The 17,873-nt window shown below is 48.1% G+C and overlaps 1 protein-coding gene across 1 annotated transcript; it reads right to left on the bottom strand.

The window, feature by feature from the left end:
• Nucleotides 1–1,595: 1,595 nt before the first annotated feature.
• CLPSL2 (colipase like 2) lies at nt 1,596–4,056 on the bottom strand. Its single transcript, XM_025418035.3, has 3 exons — nt 3,949–4,056; nt 3,218–3,340; nt 1,596–1,803 (listed from the first exon to the last, which is right to left on the bottom strand). The coding sequence occupies exons 1-3, from the start codon at nt 4,030–4,032 to the stop codon at nt 1,708–1,710; spliced, it is 303 nt and encodes a 100-aa protein (XP_025273820.1). The 5' UTR covers nt 4,033–4,056; the 3' UTR covers nt 1,596–1,707.
• Between the last annotated feature and the right edge of the window lie 13,817 nt (nt 4,057–17,873).

Genomic DNA, 17,873 nt, shown 5'->3' with positions numbered 1-17,873 from the left:
AGTCATCTACTTTGTTTGAGCTATCTTTACAGCAGGTTTTTGTGTCCTTAGCCAAGAACTTGTATCTTGAATGGATGGTTTGGATTGGGAAATGTTCCTAATGGCTACCCATAGAGAAATGGTTGAGCAAGACATGGTCCACAATAAAATGAGGCAAAGACTTTGGGGACGCCTGGGGGGCTCAGCGGTTGAGCGTCTGCCTTTGGCTCAGGTCGTGATCCTGGGGTCCTGGGATCGAGTCCCCCTGCAGGGAGCCTGCTTCTCCCTCTGCGTGTGTCTCTGCCTCTCTCTCTGTGTGTCTCTCATAAGTAAATAAATAAAATCTTTAAAATAAATAATAAATAAATAAGATCCTGTCCTCTAGAACAAGACAGCCTGGGTTCAGATCCCAGCCCCATCCTTTATTCTGAAATCATGAGAAGGGTACTCAATACCCTATTTGTAAAATAGGTTTATTTGCTTATTTTGTTTAGTGATCTTTACACCCAACATGGGGCTCGAACTCATGGCCCTGATATGAAGGGTTGCATATTTTCCTGACTGAGCCAGCCAGGTGCCCCCCATTTGTAAAATAGGGATAATTATAGTACCTACTCTAAACTTGCTGTAACAATAACATGAATTAATATAGATAAGAAAGCATTTAGGGAATCTGTGGGTGGCTCAGCGGTTAAGCATCATGCCTAAGGCGTGACCTTGGGAGTCATGTAGCTCTCTGAGCCTCAGTTTCTTTTTTTTTAAGATTATTTATTTATTTATTTATTCATGAGAGACACAGAGAGAGAGAGAGAGAGAGAGAGAGAGGCAGAGACACAGGCAGAGGGAGAAGCAGGCTTCATGCAGGGAGCCCGACGTGGGATTTGATCCCTGGTGTCCAGGATCACGCCCTAGGCTGAAGGCGGCGCTAAACTGCTGAGCCACCCGGGCTGCCCGAGCCTCAGTTTCTTTACTCGTAAAATGGAACCGATAATATCTGAGAGAGTGGAGGGACATCTGGGTGGCTCAGTCAGTTAAGCGTCTACCTTTTGGCTCAGGTCATGATCTCAGGGTCCTGGGATCGAGCCCCACGTCAGGCTCCCTCCTCAGCGGGGAATCTGCTCTCCCTCTCCCTCTGTCCCTCCCCCTGCTCATGCTCTCTCTCTCAAATAAATAAAATCTTGAAAAAAAAATCTGGGAGAGTGGAGACCCGAAAGCACCAGGTCTTTCCCACCACAGGCTTGAACATTTTTGCATTTATACTTTACACACTTTACACACCTTCTCATAACATTCTCTCAATGATCTCCACCCTCTGCTCCCCTTGGAAAGCATTTCAATATTCCCTTCCAGTCCTTCCTACCATATAACCCATCCATGGGCACCCCAACATACACCTTCCAGCCATATTCCCCAACCCTACCCTTCCCATACAGCCAGCCCTCCACACCTTCCCGGGACCCAGCCTCTTCGCTCACTACCCTTATCCCATCCCCTTCCTGCAACTCGGTCCCAAGACCACCAGGCCTCTAGATAGAGCCAAACTTTCCACCCCGGACTAGAATAATCCCTCCCAGGTATCCTCTCCCAGAAAGTGCAAACAGAGGCTAGAGCCAGGAAGTGACTTTAATGTCTCAGGAGCTGGAATGTGAGCAAGACAGGGCTCTCCAGGCCTCTGGCCCCAAGGGACTGAGGGAGGGTGGGGTGGCAGCGACCAGCCTGGATCCTCCTCTAAATCAAATGGCAACGGCGGGAACAGATTGGGTCCTTGGATATGCAACTCAAGCCGCTTTGGCAGGGGCATATGACGTTGAGGGCTCCTTTGGTCTGTGGGAAATGTGAACGAGAGGTGGGAGTCACCAAGGTACAGGGAAGAAGGGGGTTTACACCTCTCGGGGAGCAGGAGCCTGGGGGCTCTCAGCTGTACAGTGGATAGCTCTATGACCTTAGGCAAGTTAGTGAGTTCTTGGTCTCAGTCTCCTCATCCGTCAAATGGGGGTGGCAATAGTAACCTGCCTCATGGGGTGACCATGAGGACTGAATAAAATAGATCCAGGGCCCATCATGAAAAGACCCTCTGGCCACCCCAGCTGTACAGTCAGGCCATCGGCAGCTCCCCAGACAAGGAAGTGGAGGCCGAGCCCATTCTTCCTAGAAAGGTTTGGGCCCAGGGCCAGATAAGAAAGGAAGAGGAGTAACGACCCGTACTATGCGTTCTGCATTTCTATCAGCTCAGAACCAAGCCCGGATGGGCACTGTCGTTGCCAGGACAATATTGGTGAGGTTGTCACTTTAGCACCATCTTACAGGTGAGGAAACTAAGGCTCAAAGAGCAGAAGTGACCTGGCTGAAGTCACAGAGACAGGGGATGGAAAATCCAGGATTTAAACTCAGGGCATTGGGATGCCTGGGTGGCTCAGCGATTGGGTGTCTGCCTTCAGCTCTGGGCATGATCCTGTTTCGGGGATCGAGTCCCGCATCGGGCTCCCTGAGGGGAGCCTGCTTCTCCCTCTGCCTGTGTCTCTGCCTCTCTGTGTTGCTCATGAATAAATAAATAAATAAAACCTTTAGGAAAAAACAAAAAAACCTCAGGTCCTACTCCCAAGCTCTGGTCCCTGCTGCCTCAGTGCCAAGCTCTTCTCAAAAAATTGGAGGTGGGTCACCTGGGTGGCTCAGTGGTTGAGCGTCTGTCATTGGCTCAGGATGTGATCCCGGGGTCCTGGGATCAGGTCCCACATCGGGGTCCACGAGGCGGCCTGCCTCTCCCTCTGTGTCTCTCATGAATAAATAAATAAAATCTTTAAAAAAAAGAGAGAGAGGGAGGTGGGGACTGGTAGGGAAAAGGTCTTTTCCCATCTCCTTTGCCTCAGTGATGTCAGGGTTGAGATATTCATTCAACAAACGTTCAGTGATCACCTACTGTGTGCAGATACTAAGTTGGAGGTAGGGGGTTCAAAGATGGCCATGCTGCAAGCCTGCCCTGGGCAAGCTCCAGCCAGCTCATGCTCTGGACGGCACCCACGGAAGACTGGGGCAATCCAGGCTGTGCTGAGAGTGGGAGCTGCAGGCTTCCCAGAAGAGGCAACCAGAATTGTGCTGCAAGATGAGTAGGAGTGGCCGGGTGAGGAAGGGGTGAGGGCACTCCAAGCAGAGGGTGAGAAAGCAGAGGGCAGCCCCAGAGGCCTGTTTAGCCTCCCCCACCCTTCAGGCCAGAGCTGGCTGCCCCAGCCCAGAGCCTCACCTGGAACAGGCACAACATGGCTATTCTGGCCTTGGGGGCACAGAAGGCGCCTCCGTGGTCCAGGTTCATTAGGCAGCAGTCACTGACGCACTCGGAGTGGTGGGAGCACTCCACTCCGTTCACCTGTGGGGACAACTCTGGTGCCACCAGCTCTCTGGCTGCATGGGAAGGGGAGGGAGGACCTGGGACGTTGCTAGGCCCCTGGGGTCCGGGAAGAGAGGCCATGAGATGGTGGCCACCAGGGGCCACCCCCTGCCCTGCACCTGACCCAGGAGAGGAAGGGGGGGGGGTCAGTACTTTGCCTGTGTCTCTCCTTTTCCTGGGCTCCCTCTATGCTCTATACCCCCAGTTCACACTTGGTAGGAGTGGTGGGAAGAAAGGGAGGGACAGAAAGATGGGGAAGGGAATGAAGAGCGATTGCTCAGGAGAGGGGGAAGAGAGATTAGGGCAGGTTGGTAAGGCCGGGCTGGGGGGCAGGTCTGAGACAGCCTGGGGTGGGCTCGGCTCAGGGGAGGGGGGGCTTGGTGCTGGTCATAAGGCCACTTTCTTTCACCTCCGGGGCCACCAGGCAGGTGAAGCAGCAGGGCTCTGAAGCCCTTTGGGGGACTCAGTAAGCTTCCAGCCCTGGGAACAAGTCCCCACCCCCTACTCAGCTCTCCAAACCCAACCAGTGCCTCCTGGCTGGTCTAAGGCGACTACAGTGGAAGGTTCGAAATGCTCTTTTGGCTCACCTTCATGAACCTCTTTTTAAAGGGCAGGAACTCGCCTGGGCAAGGGAGCAGAACCCCCGCGAGGAGCACAAGGGCCATGGCCATGAGCCTGGTCACCGAGGATCCTGGCTCTGGTGGGGCCGGAGGGGCCCCAGGGACAAACCCCTTGCCTGGCACGTGACCCGGGGCCCCAGGTGCCCGCCCTGGGCCGGGGGTGGAGGGTGAAGAAGTTAATGGTCACAGGCTGCTCTGCAGCGCAGGCAGCAGACAGGATTCTCCCAGGCCCTGGAAGCAATGGCATAAGGAGGGCAGCTCCCGTGATACCCTGATTCAAGCCTTGGACAGGCTGGATCACACATTTTAGGGGGCCCCAAATGCATTACTTTCAAATTAGGGGGGAAAACCACTCGTGGAATAAAATTTTGTTTTGAAAAATTATGTGAAGTCGATATACTGAAATGAAAGTCAGCTTCGTCCTTAATAGTCTGATCCTCTCCTGTCTCTCTGTCCCTGGTGCCCCAGACTGCCCCCTACCCCTTATCTTTTGGAGAAGCCAGCCCCGGCGTCTGGTGCTTCTGAGGCCTGGTGCTTCCAGGTCCAGTCTTGTCAGTGGGAAGAATCAGGAGGAGAGGGACCCTGGGTGGCTCAGTAGTTGAGCATCTGCCTTAGGTTCAGGGCATGATCCCCAGGTCCCAGAATCAAGTCCCGCATTGGGCTCCCTGCATGGAGCCTGCTTCTCCCTCTGCCTGTGTCTCTGCCTCTCTCTCTGTGTCTCCCATGAATAACTAAATAAAATCTTTAAAAAAAAAAAAAAAAAAGAATCAGGAGGTGAAACAAGATGGCCTTGAAGACCTAGGAATTGTCTAGTCTTGATGAGTCAATTAATTGTCTAAGGGTTTGTCTGTGAATCTTATGAAAGTCAGGATGTGCAGACAATGGAAGAAAGGAAAAAAGACTCAGAGGGAAACGGGGTTTAAGGGACTGCGTCATGAGGCTAACAGTGGAATGGTGGGGGAGGCAGCCTTCCTCAGGATGTCCCTCTCCATGAAAACTTCACCTCACCTCGCCCTTGCCTGCCTCTGCTTTTTACAAAAATTTGCTCTTGGGGGCAGCTGGGGTGGCAGAGCGGTTTAGCGCCACCTTCAGCCCAGGGCGTGATCCTGGAGACCCTGGATCAAGTCCCACGTCGGGCTCCCTGCATGGGGCCTGCCTCTCCCTCTGCCTGTGTCTCTGCCTCTCTCTCTCCTCTCTGTGTTTCTCATGAATAAATAAATAAAATCTTAAAAGAAAAAAATTGCTCCTGGGGCGCCTGGGTGGCTCCGTGGTTTAGGTGTCCCACTCTTGATTCTGGCTCAGGTCATGATCTCAGGGTGGTGAGATTGAGCCCTGCATGGGACTCCCTGCTCAGTGTGGGGTCCATTTGAGATTCTCTCTCCCCATCTCCCTCTGTCCCTCCCCCTTCTTGTTCTCTCTCCCTCTCTAAAATAAATATATCTTTTAAAAAAATTTTGCTCTTAAGAGGAGATGTGAGAAACCCTGGGTTAAGGGGGTATTACAGACTTAATTGTACCCCCTACCAAATTCAGATGTTGAGGCCCTGCCCTGCAATGTGATGATACATATGGAGATGGGAACTTTGGGAACTTTAGGTTTAGATGAGGTCATGAGGGTTCTCTCCTAAGGGGTTTAGTGCCCTCATAGGAGGAGACACCAGAGGGACACCTGGCTGGCTCACTTGGTGGACCATGCTGCTCTTGATCTCAGGGTTGTGAGTTTGAGCCCCACCCTGGGTGTAGAAATTACTTAAAAGAGAGATAGAGAGACCAGAGAGCTTGCTGTCTCTTTCTCTCTGCCATATGAGGGCAAAGCACAAAATGCAGCCATCTACAAGCCAAGAAGAGGGCTCTCACCAGAACCCAATCATGCTGACACCCTGATTTTGGGGTTCCAGGTTTCAGAACTCTGAGAAATACATCTCTCTCATTTAAGCTACTCAATCCGTGATATTTTGTTATGGCAGCCGGGCTGACTAATATAGGAGTCTTAAGTCTTTTCTCTGAGAATAACACCTCCACTGTACTCAGAGGGCTTGGGATCCATCATCTCAATCAGCTCTCTCTATATTAGGGTAATTAATACTAGCTGTCACAACAGAGAGCTCCTGAAATTTTGGCAGTTTGGCAAAATAAAATCTTATTTACTACTCATGTAAAATCTGATACGAAACAGAAGACCTTTCTTCCATCTTGTAGTCACACCATCTGGAAGACTGGCCTCCAGGGTCATTCTGGAAGATGGAGGAGACAGATGGAGGAAGTACACAGACACATTAATGCCTCAGCCAGGAGGGACACATGCCTCTTCCACTCACAGACCATTAGCCACAACTAGTCACATGACCCAACCTTCTGCGAGGGAGGCTGGAAAATTCAAGGGAGTCCCAGAACATTCAGTATGTTCTATCATTTCTGCTGCATGACATTTTTTTTTTAAAGCTTTTATTTATTTATTTGAGAAAGAGAGAGTACACGAGAGAGAGCAGAAGCAGGATGGGGAACAGAGGGAGAAGCAGACCACCCCCCACCCACCTTGAGCAGAGAGCCTGATGTGGGGCTCCATCCTGGGACTCCAGGATCATGACTCAAGCCAAAGGCAGACGCTTAACCAACTGAGCCACCCATGTGCCCCTCTGCTGCATAACCCATATCCTCATTTTAACAGATGAGGACCCCCAAAACTCAAGGCACAGTAACCTGTCCAAATAACACAATTAGGTCGCAGAGCCACATATAAATGCAGGACATTCTAGCTATTGAGCCCAAGCTCTTACCACTGTCCCACACTGCTGTGGTGGCCAGGGGCCTTGCTCTCAGGGAAGGACTCCTGTTATCACTGTGTCCTCTCCTTCCAGGAGCCATGGTCTACAGCTCTCTTCACATCGGTGGTCTGCTGCTCTGGGCAGCAACCCATCCACAAAGCTCACCGTCTCTCCCAGCTCCACCATGCACTAGAGGGGATGCCCAGGCACTAATAATTCTTCCTACAGAGTTCCCTCCTTCCCTGACATATTTGCTTGTGCCCTTGTGGGTATTAGATAACTGGAAAATACTGTTAACTGCACAGGAAAGGGCAGATTTGGAGGCAAGAGGTCGGCAGCTGTGTGTCAAGACTGGCAAGGTGGGATTCTTCATCTGGGGTCCGAGGGCCCCTGGGAAGTTCGTGGAAGGCCTGGAGGGGAGGGTGGAGCCCCTGAAATTCAAGTCATAATGTGCACGACTTAAAAAAAATTTTTTTTAAAGTCTTCCTCAGAAATGACTTAAGACTGATTCAGAACCTTCATTTTAAGGTGAGGACACGGAGGCCCAGAAAAGGCAGACGTCCACAAGTGATGCAACAGAGCCAGGCCAAGACGCCAGGCTCTTGACTACAGGTCCCGCACTGTTTCTCCTGTTCCAGGGGCTTGTCTCCCCAATCCAGCTGGTGCTGGTCACAGGCATGCATCCAGGACACCTGTGCAGCATGAAGGGGGTGGGAACCCGATCACCAGGGTGGCCAGGGCCAGGGGTGTGGGAGTGGTCGCTGGGCACCTGACCAGTGAATGTGGCCACAGCCTTGTGTATTGGCCAGGGCCCAAACACAGCCGCCCCAGAGGAGAATACGAGTCAGTTCAGGGCAGGGGAATACTTCACTGGGGGACCTCTGTGATCTCCCCCCTGGCCCCTATTCCCTGCCCCTCATCTTCCCTCCTCTGACATTCTCCAGTCTCTTCTGCACCTTTCTGGTGGTTTCCATGACAATGTTCTCACTGGTCTATTTTTGCTATAAAAATTAAGGGTAATGTAGGGTTTTTTAAAGATAAATTTAAAGAATGATTCTTTGTTCTGAAATTATGCCCTTCCTATTTTTTTTTGGTGTTCAAATATATTTTTATGAAACAATGGCAATAATACAATGGTAGTTTTGTTCAGTTTGCCCTGTTGTTACGTGGCTGTTATACACATGTTGTTAATATGTAAATGCTGTCAGTCCCCACAGTTTTTTGGAAGCCTTTTTCCTTTTAAAGATTTTATTTATGGGCAGCCCTGGTGGCACAGCGGTTTAGCGCCGCCTGCAGCCAAGGGTGTGATCCTGGAGACCCTGGATCAGGTCCCGCGTCAGGCTCTCTGCGTGGAGCCTGCTTCTCCCTCTGCCTGTGTCTCTGCCCCTCTCTCTCTCTCTCTGCATCTCTATGAATAAATAAAAATAAAATCTTTTTTTTTTAAAAAAGATTTCATTTATTTGAGAGAGACAGCTGGAGGGAGAGGGAGAGAAAAATCTGAAGCAGACTCTGTGCTGAGCGCAGAGCCTGGTGTGAGGCTTGATCTCATGACCACAAGATCATGACCTGAGCTGAAACCAAGAGTCGGAGGCTCAACTGACTGAACCACTGAGGTGCCCCAGAAGTTATATCAGCTTGTGAAAATACAAAATAAAGTTCTGGAGAAAACTCATGTGGTAGAAACTGTCTGTTACTCAATTCATTCCTGAAGGGATTCCTCTCAAAGTAATCTGGGGAGATTGATGAGTAAGTAGGTGCCTGAAAGAGTTTGAGATGTGGAGACACCATAGCTTCCTAGAGAAGATGGGCAGCAGGAAATATTTGGAGGTGAAGGGGTGGAGACACCAAGGTCCTATGTAGAATGCCCAGCACAGCCCTGGATGCCAGCAGGAGGGGGCAGTGCTCTTTTTCAAAGTCTTGAAGAGAGACTAAGATTCAGGCAAGCTGCGAATAAAGACCTTCCAAGTAAGAGTCCAGAGTGAGCAAAGATTTGGAGGTAACAATGAGCAGAGCACAATGAGGACAGGCTGTCTGCTTGTGGAAGGACATAGTGGAGTCAGAGCAGTCAATGCTATGGGAAACTTGCAGGGTCATGAGGGTAAGCCAGTTGAGGTGGCTCCTTAATGGACAGCTGGGCTGGTGGTGGCAGTGGGGAGATGGGGGATTGCTGGTTCCTGACAAATGAAGATGGATGTTGGTGGGCAGAAACACAGCTATCTAGAATATCCCAAGTTATGACACATGAGGATTGCTCTAGATCCAGGAAAGGCTCCCCTGGGGGCAGGAGTGAGTCATGGACATGTTTCTTTGGCCAGGGACAATGCCAAAGGAAGGGTGCTTAGAAATATGTGCTCACTGCCTCCCATCCTCTAAAAGCATTAAGCTACAACGGACCAAAGAATTTCACTTTTTTCAACTAAAAGAGATACATTTTTTAAAGATTTTATTTATTTATTCATGAGACACACACACACACACACAGAGGTAGAGACACAGGCAGAGGGAGAAGCAGGCTCCATGCAGGGAGCCTGACGCGGAACTTGATCCCAGGATTCCAGGATCAGGCCCTGGGCCGAAGGCAGGTGTTAAACCGCTGAGCCACCCGGGCTGCCCAGAGATACACTTTATATTGGTATTCAGACAACCAGTAGATATTGTTGGCATCCATTCCAATCAGTTGATGTCTGTGTCATGCTGATGGTTGAATATTTGGATTACCACCACTGTGAATGTGCGTGTGCATGTACACATTCATAATGTGTGTTTGTGTGTGCAACTAAAGTTTCACAAAATAATACTTACATATACTACATGCAACCTGTTCTGAGATTATTTATTGTATTCCATCTTTTAAGAATGTTGGTTAGGGGGCACCTGGGTGGCTCAGTCAGCTAAGTATTCTACTCTTGGTTTCAGCTCAAGGTTGTGAGATGGAGCCCCACATCAGGCTCTGTACTCAGTGTGGAGTCCACTTGGGATTCTTTCTCTCTCCTGGTCCTTTACCCTCTGCCCCTTCCCCCACTCAGGTGCGCACTCTCTCTCTCTCTCAAATAAGTAAAATAAATACAATCTTTAAAAATGTTAGTTAGAATCCACCAAATTGCTTTCACCATTCTATTGAGTCACACTGAATTCTATTGAGTCCCAACTCATTGCAGACCAGTCTCAGTCCCCATTTGCCCACCGATTCATTCATTCAACAAACATTTGCCCATTAATTCACTCTTAGTCTCTATTTGTCCATCAATGCATTTTCAGTCTTCATTTGCCCATTGATTCGTTCATTCAACAAACATTTTGTGACACTTGTTCTATGTATGTTAGGCAGTTTATCACCAGGCTGCAGTTGCAGATAACAGACACCACTGTACTTATTCTAAGCAGAAAGGAATGTAATACAGATAGTTTGGGGCTTACGAAGTCACTGAAAGGACTGGAGGAGAGGAATGAGATCCAGCCTGAACCTCCAGGAATGAAACCCTAAAAACGGGGATCCCTGCGTGGCTCAGCAGTTTAGTGCATGCCATTGGCTCAGGGCATGATCCTGGAGTCCCGGGATCAAGTCCCACATCGGGCTCCCTGCATGAAGCCTGCTTCTCGCTCTGCCTGTCTCTCTCTCTCTCTCTCTCCCTTTCTCGCTCTCTCTCATGAATAAATAAATAAATTAAATCTTTAAAAAAAAAAAAAGAAAGAAACCCTAAAAACCCTGCAGAACTGAGCTGCCAGGGAAGCTACTGCCTCAGTCAGTATCCGGAAGGTAGGAGTCAGGAGGCCATCACTGCAACCTTTGGCACCAAGAACACACACTTTAGCTGTGATCTCAGGATCAGGGAGCTGCTATCAAAATTATTGTCTGTGTCTGCTATATCTTCTCTAGCCTAAAAAAAGAATGCCTCTCACACAAATTCCTCTGCTCCACTTAACTCCATTCACATCACTTCTTGGGCAGTGCATATGATCAGTGATACCTAAATCACATCTGGAGTCCTGAGTGTGACCGTCTAACATTTCGTTTTCCAGCCCAGCTATACAAGAAGGCACATCAGAGGACAGCACAGAAGCTAAACAAGCCAATCGACAGCAAACCCCCTAACAGCGACAAAATGTCTGAAAGTGGCACAGGTTACCTGGATGGTGTGAAGGTAGGTTTCTACTCCCTGTCTGAATGGAAAAAGTCTGAAAACTTTTCCATTTTTACAGCTGCACATCACTTTGAATGCCAACATAATGCCTTTTATTTCTATACTTCTCTCTCATATATATTTAATATGTCAGGTTTTTAAAAATCATCAATTTGATGGTCAGGGTTTTTCCTCTCTGGCAATTTGGTGGGGAAGTTCCACGCCCCACAGCCTGCCCGCTTACCAACTGCACTATTTTTATGCACCCATCCTGGTTCACTCTCAGAAAGGGCAGTGGAAGCTGCTTTGTCACTTTGTTCTAGCAACAATCAAAAGTGATTGCTCCCTCTGCTCTGTGCCATTAACCGCCTTGCTCACTGTAACCTGAACTTGCTCATTGCCTGCAGACTTCCATGGTAATCATAGTTCCTCTCCCTAAAACCAGTTGCTTCACAGACAAAAGATGTAATCTGCCATTTGCGGAAACCAAGGCAAGAGATGGTTCTGGGAAAGACAGGCAGATAGATGAGCTCACCTCCCCTTTCTGTATTCCATGATGGACCAAACTCACTCTCTCCTCTGGTAGCTGGCTCTGTGCTCACCTGTCACCTCTTATTTAAGAGGCTACAATAAGAACACTCAAAGTTCAATAACTGTCTATTTAATAAGTAAATTGTAAAACAAATCACTAATAGTGTAATCTCATTTAGCAAGACAGGGCTACAGGACATACAAATAGGTATAGCCTATTTTTTAAAAAAGATTTTATTTATTTATTCATAAGAGGCACAGAGAGAGAGAGAGAGAGAGAGAGCGGCAGAGAGAGAATCAGGCTCCATGCAGGGAGCCTGATGTGGGACTCAATCCAGGGTCTCCAGGACCAGGTCCTGGGCCGAAGGCGGCGCTAAACCGCTAAGCCACCCGGGCTGCCCAAGGATACTGGTTCTTTATCAGGTATGTGTTCTGCAAAGCTTGTGCTTTGTCTTTTCATCTCTTAACAGTGTCTGTCACAGAGCACAAGTTTTTAATTTTCAGTTTTCCAATTTTTTCTTGTTCATCATGCTTTCGGTGTTCTGTTTTTTTTTTTTTTTTTTATTCATGAGAAACACAGAGAGGCAGAGACACAGGCAGAGGGAGAAGCAGGCAAGGAGCCTGATGTGGGACTCGATCCCGAGTCTCCAGGATCACACCCTGGGCTGAAGGCAGTGCTCAACCGCTGAACAACCCAGGCTGCCCTGTATAGCCTATTTTTTTATTTTTTTATTTTTATTTTTTTAAATTTATTTATTTACGATAGTCACACTCAGAGAGAGAGAGAGAGAGAGAGAGGCAGAGACACAGGCAGAGAGAGAAGCAGGCTCCATGCACTGGGAGCCTGACGTGGGATTCGATCCCGGGTCTCCAGGATCGCGGCCTGAGCCAAAGGCAGGCGCCAAACCGCTGCGCCACCCAGGGATCCCAGCCTATTTTTTTAAACTGCAAAATAAACGGCTTAATATAAGACAGAGGTTTATTTTTCTTTCATGTAACATTCCAAGCATACATAGTCCAGGGCTGATAGGGCAGCTCCAAGCCTCAGTGGCCCAGGCTGGTCTGGCATCTACAGGTATTGTTGTAATCAGCAAGGTCCCAGATTGCTTACCAAGCTGTTCCTGTTTCAGGCAGCATAATGGAAGATGGGGAAAGAAAGGGTCTGAATTTTCCTTTAAGAACTCTTCCATTCCAGGCAGCCTGGGTGGCTCAGCGGTTTAGTGCCGACTTCAGTCCAGGGCGTGATCCCGGAGACCCAGGATCAAGTCCCACGTCAGGCTCCCTGCATGGAGCCTGCTTCTCCCTCTGCCCGTGTCTCTGCCTCTCTCTCTCTCTCTCTCTATCTCTATGAATAAGTGAATAAAATCTTAAAAAAAAAAAAAAAAGAACTCTTTCATTCCATTGGCCAGTCATAGTCACATGGCCAAGCCTAGCTGGCCATGTAGTGGCCATGTAGAAGCTGGGAAATGTAGTGTCTATTCTAGGCAGCTATGTGACCCACAAAAAAAAAAAAAAAAAAAATTGAGGCACAGTGTGTTTGCCTAGGTGTATGCTTTCTAATTCCACGAGGTGCTTTCCCATTTGTGTCCAAGAGTCCTATCTGTAATCTCCTTAATCATGCAATCTCTATACCACACCCTCTCTGCCTCCTGGACTCACATTTGACTCCAGCATCCCCCAGAATACAAGTACCCAGGGTGATATGAGAATGGAGAGGCTCTACAGTGAGGATTCATTTACCTTTGCCATTCTTTGTCATCTCAGACTGACAGGGCTGGGCCAAACACACTGCCCACATTTACGCACCTTGGAAACAATAAATATTTGCCAGCCTTGTGATCAGAAGATGTCACCAGAGCACTGCAGTTAGCCTGGATGGTTTCCAGCCTTAGAAAACAGGATTCATTACGTAGCACCTCTTTCCCACCTTCCAATAATGTGATCTGGGGTACCTACAGCCTCAGGGAATTTCTCCTGAGGTTCCATCCTGGGGTCAATTTTAGTATATGTGCTGCTGAAGCGAGCATAATCCTGGGGTCAAATCTGAGGAATTTGTTCACTCCCTTGGAAGTAGCTGAGGTTCTCACACTTGCTCTGGCCACTTGGACCTTCTCGTGCTCTCTATAGAACACCAGGAAATGGCAAAAGATGTAATCCAAGTTCATGAACTCTGCTCTCTTTCTCTGCCTTCCTTCCCTCTTCTCACTCTATTGTATGTATCTAGGTCACTGCTTCTCAGACAACAATACATAAACTATTTTAAGAAATCATATTTCTGCTTTTCTATTATTATTTGTTTGCTCTGTTCACATTCATTTTGAAATCTCTTACTCATCAGCAGATAAGCTGTAGCAAATGCCAAACACTTAGGAGAAAAATATCTATTCACTTAAGTTTTTCCTTTAAGGAAAGACATGCATCACGTAATTTTGGCTATGGGACTCCCTGGCCCAACTCAAGGAAAAGAGGTGTTTTAAGGTGGTAATGACTGAGAAGCCCTGAGGCAGAGGGTTGAGAGGAGAGGAAGACAGCAGAGAGTAAAGGGGACCTCCCAGGCTGGGGTGTTGATTTATCTTTTGACTTAGGAGGGTCAGGTGTCATGGCAGAGGAAAGCTCTCTCTCCACTCACTTCTTATTCCTCTCAAAGGAAACTGTATCATGTTCCAGGACATTCAAATGGCTATAGTTTCTTGTGGGCAGGGATCAGGGACATTAAGCTCCCACACTTGAGTGTAGTGTTGCAGATTTTTTGTTCTCATTCTGAAAGAAGAGAACAGACCCAGTGACTGGACCATGCAACAGTCATTTGTTGTATCTGTTACTTACTGTGGCATAACGAAGTACCCCAAATCTTAGTGGCTTCACATCATTTCTTATTTTACAGTCTCTGCATGTCAGGAATCCAGTCACATTGTAACTGGGTCCTCTGGCTCTGGGTTTCTCACAAGGCTGCAGTCAAGGTGTTAGCTTGGGCCTCGGTCATCTTCAGGCTTGAACAGGGTGGATCTGCTTCCAAGCTTCCTCAGGTGGTGGGTGGCAGGTTTTGGTTCTTTGAAGGCTGTTAGACTGATTATCTCAGTTCTTCACAGGCTTTGGCCTGAGTCCTGCCTGGGTTCCTGGCCACATAGATCTCTCCATAGGACAGATTGTGGCATGGCAGCTGTCTCCATGAGCATGAGCACGTGAAAGGCAAAAGAAAATGGAAGCAAGATGGAAGTCATAGTTTTTTGTAATCTACCCTTAAAATTAACAGTCTCAGGGCATCTGGGTGGCTCAGTTGGTTAAGCACCTAAGGCTTTGGCTAAGGTCATGATCCCAGGACCCTGGGATCAAGTCCTGCATCAGGCTCCCTGCTCAGCAAGGAATCTGCTTCTCCCTTTCCCTCTGCCCTTCCCTCTGTTAGTGCTTTCTCTCTCTCTCTCTTACTCTCAAATAAAATCTTTAAAAAAAATAAAAACAATCTCTTCCTTTGCCATCTTCTATTGGTAGAAGCAAGTCCCTAGGTCCAGGTCACATTCAAGGGGGGGTGCAGATTACACAAGGTATATTTAGGAAGTGGGAGTCATGGGGTCATTTTAGAATGCTGTCTACCAGAGGCACCGGGGTTGCTCAGTGGTGAGCATCTGCCTTCGACTCAGGTTGTGATCCTACGGTCCTGGGATCGAGTCCCACATCAGGCTCCCTGCATGGAGCCTGCTTCTCTCTCTGCCTGTGTCTCTGCCTCTCCCTCTGTGTCTCCCATGAATAGATACATAAAAATCTTTAAAAAAAGAGGGATCCCTGGGTGGCGCAGTGGTTTAGCGCCTGCCTTTGGCCCAGGGCGCGATCCTGGAGACCCGGGATCGAATCCCACGTCAGGCTCCCGGTGCATGGAGCCTGCTTCTCCCTCTGCCTGTGTCTCTGCCTCTCTCTCTCTCTCTCTGTGACTATCATAAATAAATAAAAATTAAAAAAAAAATTTAAAAAAAAAAAAAATAAAAAAAAAAATAAATAAAAAAAGAGAAGGTGGCTGTCTACCACACTTGCCATCTATTATTATTAGAGAGGCATAAAAGTCATATTTGCTGATGATAAGAGGATTCCTATTTCACAAAAGATAAATCGATTTCTCTCTTCTGTTTCTTCACTCATAACAGCAACTCTGAAGTTATTGCTTTGGGCTCAGGGAGCAGTTGGTGGTGAGTTGAGAGAGAAGGAAAGGCTCTGTTTTAAGTCTTAGGACAAATCCATGGCCTCCAGGCCCTTTTGCTCAGTTGAGAATACTGTGCTGGGATCCTGCTGGAAGTCATCTTGCGGGGACAGCTGAAGTTCTCATCTTGTAATTAGGGGTCTGGCTAAAGTCACCTACCAGCAAGCCAGCCTCTACCATAGTCCCATCTGAGAGAAACTGATTGGTATCCCTTTTGGTTAAATTCTCTGCTTTCCTTCCCCCATCTTACTCTATTGTATGTATCTAGGCCACTGCTTCTCAAACAACAATACATAAACTATTTTAAGAAACCACATTTCTCTTTTTTTATTATTATTTGTTTGCTTCTTGCTCATTCATTTTGAAATCTCTTACTCATCAGCAGAGAAACTGTAGCAAGTGCCAAACGTTTCCCACCCTGGAGAGTTCCTCCCTCTCTTTCCTCTCCCCTCCTCTCCTCTTCAGAGATCCAATGAAGCCCCTCTCTTCTAAGAAGACTTCTTGGAATCAACTGAAGAGATGGAAATTTCCTTGGAAATGTAATTGCCTGAAGGCAAAAGAAGGAAACAAGCTGACTATCTGAAAGAAGCCTGAGTGAAGAGAGATGATGGCAACCATCAGTTATGAAATTTCTCTTCTCCTTGAAAGAGAACCTCTGTAGGGAGAGACAGATGCATCTAGCTGCTGAGCACACAGAAGGTGTTCCATTAGTCCTTGTTGACCAATGCCACCTGTGGAGGTTCCTAAATGTTCACAAATTCTTTGTCACTCTTCCTTCAAAAGGTAGAGCCTGGAGCACTTGGGTGGCTCAGTCAGTTAAGTGTCTGACTCTTTTTTTTTTTATTTTAAAGATTTTATTTATTTATTCATAGAGACACAGAGAGAGAATGAGAGGCAGAGACACAGGCAGAGGGAGAAGCAGGCTCCATGCAGAGAGCCTGACACGGGACTCGATCCAGGGTCTCTAAGATCACACCCTGGGCTGCAGGAGGCACTAAACCACTGTGCCACCAGGGCTGCCCTAAGTGTCTGACTCTTGATCTCAGCTCATGTCTTTTTTTTTTTTTTTTAAGATTTTATTTATTTATTCATGAGAGACAGAGAGATGGGGGGAAGAGACACAGGCAGAGGGAGAAGCAGGCTCCATGCAGGGAGACTGACATGGGACTCGATTCCAGGTCTCCAGGATCACACCCTGGGCTGAAGGTGGAACTAAACTGCTGAGCCACCCAGGCTGCCCCTCAGCTCATGTCCTAAACTCAGGGTCGTGAGATCAAGCCCCATATTGGGCTCACATTAGCCATGGAGCCTACCTATAAAGAAAATAATATTTTAAAAATTGGGCGGGGGGGGGGCACCTGGATGGCTCAGTGGTTGAGCATCTGCCTTTGGCTCAAGTCGTGACCCTGGGGTCCTGGGATTGAGTCCTGCACGTCTCCCTCTGCACGTCTCTCATGAATAAATAAATAAAATCTTTAAAAAAATTTTTAATGTAAGGAAAGGTGGAGCCTAAGTCTTCCTTCCTTACATGTGGGCTGGATCAGTGAATCATTTCTAATGAATAGGATGTAGTGGACTGATAATGTTCAACTTCTGAAGTTAAATCAGAAGAATTATTGCAGCTTTTGCCTTGCTTTCTCTTGGATGACCCACTCTAGAGGAAGCCAGCTGCTATGTCAGGAGGGCTCTCAAGCATCCCTGTGGAGATGCCCATACTAGAGAAACTGAGGCCTCTTGCCAACAGCCAGCACCAACTTGTCAGCCAAATAAAAGAGCCATCTTGAAAGTGGATCCTTCAGCCCCAGTCAGGCCTTTGGATAACTGCAGCCTTGGCCAAAAGTTTGACCATAACCATAGCTTGACCGAATCAGAACCCCCCAACTAATAGGCTTCTGAATTCCTGTGAGAGATAAATGCTTACTGGTGTTTTAAATTGTTAAGAGGGAGAGAGCTGGAGAAACACTGAAGGAGGGAAAGGTTTTGCTTCCTGGTTCTAGTATGTTCAGTTGGCAAGCTCCTGCAGTGCAAGCATCTTCCCCAGTGCCCAGTGCCTGGAATGACCAGCAGCACAAGCAGCTAGCAGCTTCTCCTGGCACTGCCCACCTTGGGCAGTAGTGTAAACAGAGTGCTTCCACCTCCTGCAGGTTTTGCAGCTTCTCTAGCACCCAGCACCTTGGCTTCTCCAGCATGAGGCTCCTGCAGCATCACGAGTTCTCTAGCATCTAGCCTTCTCTAGCAGGCTTCTGCAGTACTTAGAGGCCAGGAGCACCCAGTGGGCAGTGGTTTC

This window comes from Canis lupus, chromosome 12 (genome assembly GCF_003254725.2).
Source record: "Canis lupus dingo isolate Sandy chromosome 12, ASM325472v2, whole genome shotgun sequence".
Classification (NCBI taxonomy): domain Eukaryota; kingdom Metazoa; phylum Chordata; class Mammalia; order Carnivora; family Canidae; genus Canis; species Canis lupus.
This window is presented reverse-complemented; position numbering and strand designations above follow the sequence as displayed.

Coding starts and splice junctions, on each gene's coding strand:
- CLPSL2 (XM_025418035.3), bottom strand. CDS start 4,032: ATGGCCATGGCCCTTGTGCTCCTCGCGGGGGTTCTGCTCCCTTGCCCA. Junction 3,341..3,948: donor TTAAAAAGAGGTTCATGAAG/GTGAGCCAAAAG, acceptor TTGTCCCCACAG/GTGAACGGAGTGGAGTGCTC. Junction 1,804..3,217: donor CCATGTTGTGCCTGTTCCAG/GTGAGGCTCTGG, acceptor CATTTCCCACAG/ACCAAAGGAGCCCTCAACGT.